Here is a 2,430-nt window from a genome sequence, read left to right as displayed (position 1 = left end):
GGGAGGTTTAGATTGGACGTAAGGAAAAATTTCTTTACTGAAAGAGTGGTGAAACATTGGAACAGGCTGCCCAGGGAAGTGGTGGAGTCCCCATCCCTGGAGGTATTTAAAAGACATGTAGATGAGGCACTTAGGGACATGGTTTAGTGGGCATGGTGGTGTTGGGTCAACGGTGGGACTCGATGATCTTAGAGGTCTTTTCCAACCTCAATGATTCTATGATTCTATGATTCACTCTCAGCGGGATGGATTAATTAGCGCGAGTCCTGCCTCTGCAGTCTCTCTCCCCCTGGCACACTAACCCCCGCCTCCAGGAGGGGAGGGAAGCCCTGGGCTCCACGCTTGATCCAAGTGCCTGTGTGGAGAGGAGGCGGTGGAAAAGGAGGGAAGGCAAGCTGACCTACCACGTGCTACTGGGAGGCCATGGTGGCGCCTGCAGCAAGCATACTCACCGGCTGGGTGAGGGGCTGCGGAGATAGTGAGCCTGCACAGCCTTCATGTCCGGTCCCTCATCCCCCTCATCGGGCACCGCCTGCTCGCTGTCCGAATCTCTGCCACTGGCCATGGCAGCTGCAAGAGGATCCACTACAAGGGGAGCACAGCAGGAGGGAGGGCTGTTACAGAGGTCTGCGAAGGAGGCCATCCCCCGGCCGTGGGGCGGCAGTGGCAGGGGTGGTACGGCAGAAGGGGCTCCCACATCTTGCTCCCATGACCCTGCGAGCAGCCCTTGCCGCAAGCCAGCCGCACTGGCTCCTCTGCCAGGGTGCCTGCTGTTCCCGAGGCCTCATGCAGCTCCCTGGCTGGTGCCAGCAAGTGCCAATGCCCTTCTTGCCTGTGAGTAAGCATGCAGGAAGGCCAGGTGGCAGGGCAGAAATTCTATCCCCTCCCTGGCCGGCTCAGCCCGTGCGTGGTGGCTGGGAGGAGCTGTATACAGCCAGAGCTGGACTGGAAGGAGCGTCGGGGGCAAGAAACATGAGACCTCACCTCCCCAAAATGAAACGCTCCTAAAGCTCAAGGCCGAAGGCGCTTTAAGCCTCGGGACTTTGTCCTTATAATCCTTTGTGGGGAGGCTGCCATGCCCGCCCTGGGCGCAGGAGAGCGAGGGGGCCATAGCTCAGTTAGAAGCATGAGAACTCAGTAGCCGCCCCTTCCCCAGGTCTGGCCAGAGTGACTCCTGCCTCGCCATGCCACGACTGCCGGGCTCCGAAGGGCCCCAGCAGCCGGCCTCAGGCAGGAGGACCACAGCCGCGTGCCACCAACGGGGCTGAGGAGCGGCTGCCACTCACGGGGTAGTGGGCAGGAAGGCAGGGGAGCAAGGAAAGGGCACTTACCCCCTGTGCCTGGACGACTCTGCTGAGGGTCCCTGTCGGAGGGAGTCCAGTGAAGAGGGCAGGAAACCTGGCAGGGAACGGTACTGGGGGGAGAGAAATCAGCTGCCCCCTCTCACTCTCTCTGTGGCTTCTTCATTAAGGGGCAGGACAACTGTCAGCACCAAACCTTTATCAGCTTTCTAAATATAGCGTTGTCCTGACGCTGGCTGCTGGATTGCATGGGGAAAGAATTCAGTGCCTCATAGACGGCAGCTGGTCCAAGCACTTAACTCCTTCCCCGCTGTGGGCTGGATCCTCCAACATTTCCCAGTTGCAGGAGGAGACCAGAGAAGACCAAAAGCCAGTGCGGCTGGACCTTCACCTGCAGGGAGCCTCCAGGCAACTGGGAGCCCACCAGGCGCAACTTGAAATGCTGGTATGACCTCTGATGTCCTTGGGAAATGCAGTGCGGGATGAGCCACTCCAAGCTTAGTAGAAGCAAGCTACCTGTCAACTACCTAGATTTCTGTAAGGTCTTTGATATGGCCCCCCACAACATTCTTACCTCTAAATTGCAGAGAGATGGATTTGATGGATGGACTATTCGATGGATAAGGAATTGGCTGGATGGCTGCATCCAGTTACAGTCAGCGGCTCAGTGTCCAAAAGGAGATCCGTAACAAGTGGTGTCCCTCAGGGGTCCGTACTGGCACCAACACTCTTCAATATCTTCATTAATGACATAGACAGTGGGACTGAGTGCACCCTCAGCAAGTTTGCGGATGACACCAACCTGAGTGGTGCAGTTGATTCGCTAGAGGGACGGGATGCCATCCAGAGGGACCCTGACAGGCTTGAGGAGTGGGCCCATGTGAACCTCATGAGGTTCAACAAGGCCGAGTGCAAGGTCCTGCACCTGGGTTGGGGCAATCGTCAATATCAGTACAGGCTGGGGGATGAAGGGATTGAGAGCAGCCCTGCTGAGAAGGACTTGCGGGTACTGGTGGATGAAAGATTGGACATGAGCTGGCAATGTGCACTTGCAGCCCAGAAGGCCAACCGTACCCTGGGCTGCATCAGAAGAAGCGTGGCCAGCAGGTCGAGGGAGGTGATTCTCCCC

At 57.7% G+C, this 2,430-nt stretch overlaps 1 protein-coding gene across 1 annotated transcript in view; it reads right to left on the bottom strand.

The window, feature by feature from the left end:
* Positions 1 to 1,484, bottom strand: part of DUSP27 (dual specificity phosphatase 27 (putative)) — a 17,900-nt gene extending 16,416 nt beyond the window's left edge. The window contains exons 1-2 of the mRNA XM_009274556.2: positions 1,332 to 1,484; positions 453 to 585 (exon numbers count right to left, since the gene is read on the bottom strand). Of these exons, the coding sequence (XP_009272831.1) occupies positions 453 to 565 (113 nt within the window). The 5' untranslated portion in view covers positions 566 to 585; positions 1,332 to 1,484. The remainder of the gene's footprint in view (positions 1 to 452; positions 586 to 1,331) is intronic.
* Positions 1,485 to 2,430: the final 946 nt, after the last annotated feature.

Source organism: Aptenodytes forsteri, unplaced genomic scaffold, assembly GCF_000699145.1.
Source record: "Aptenodytes forsteri isolate BGI_AS27 unplaced genomic scaffold, ASM69914v1 Scaffold287, whole genome shotgun sequence".
Taxonomy (NCBI): Eukaryota; Metazoa; Chordata; class Aves; order Sphenisciformes; family Spheniscidae; genus Aptenodytes; species Aptenodytes forsteri.
This window is presented reverse-complemented; position numbering and strand designations above follow the sequence as displayed.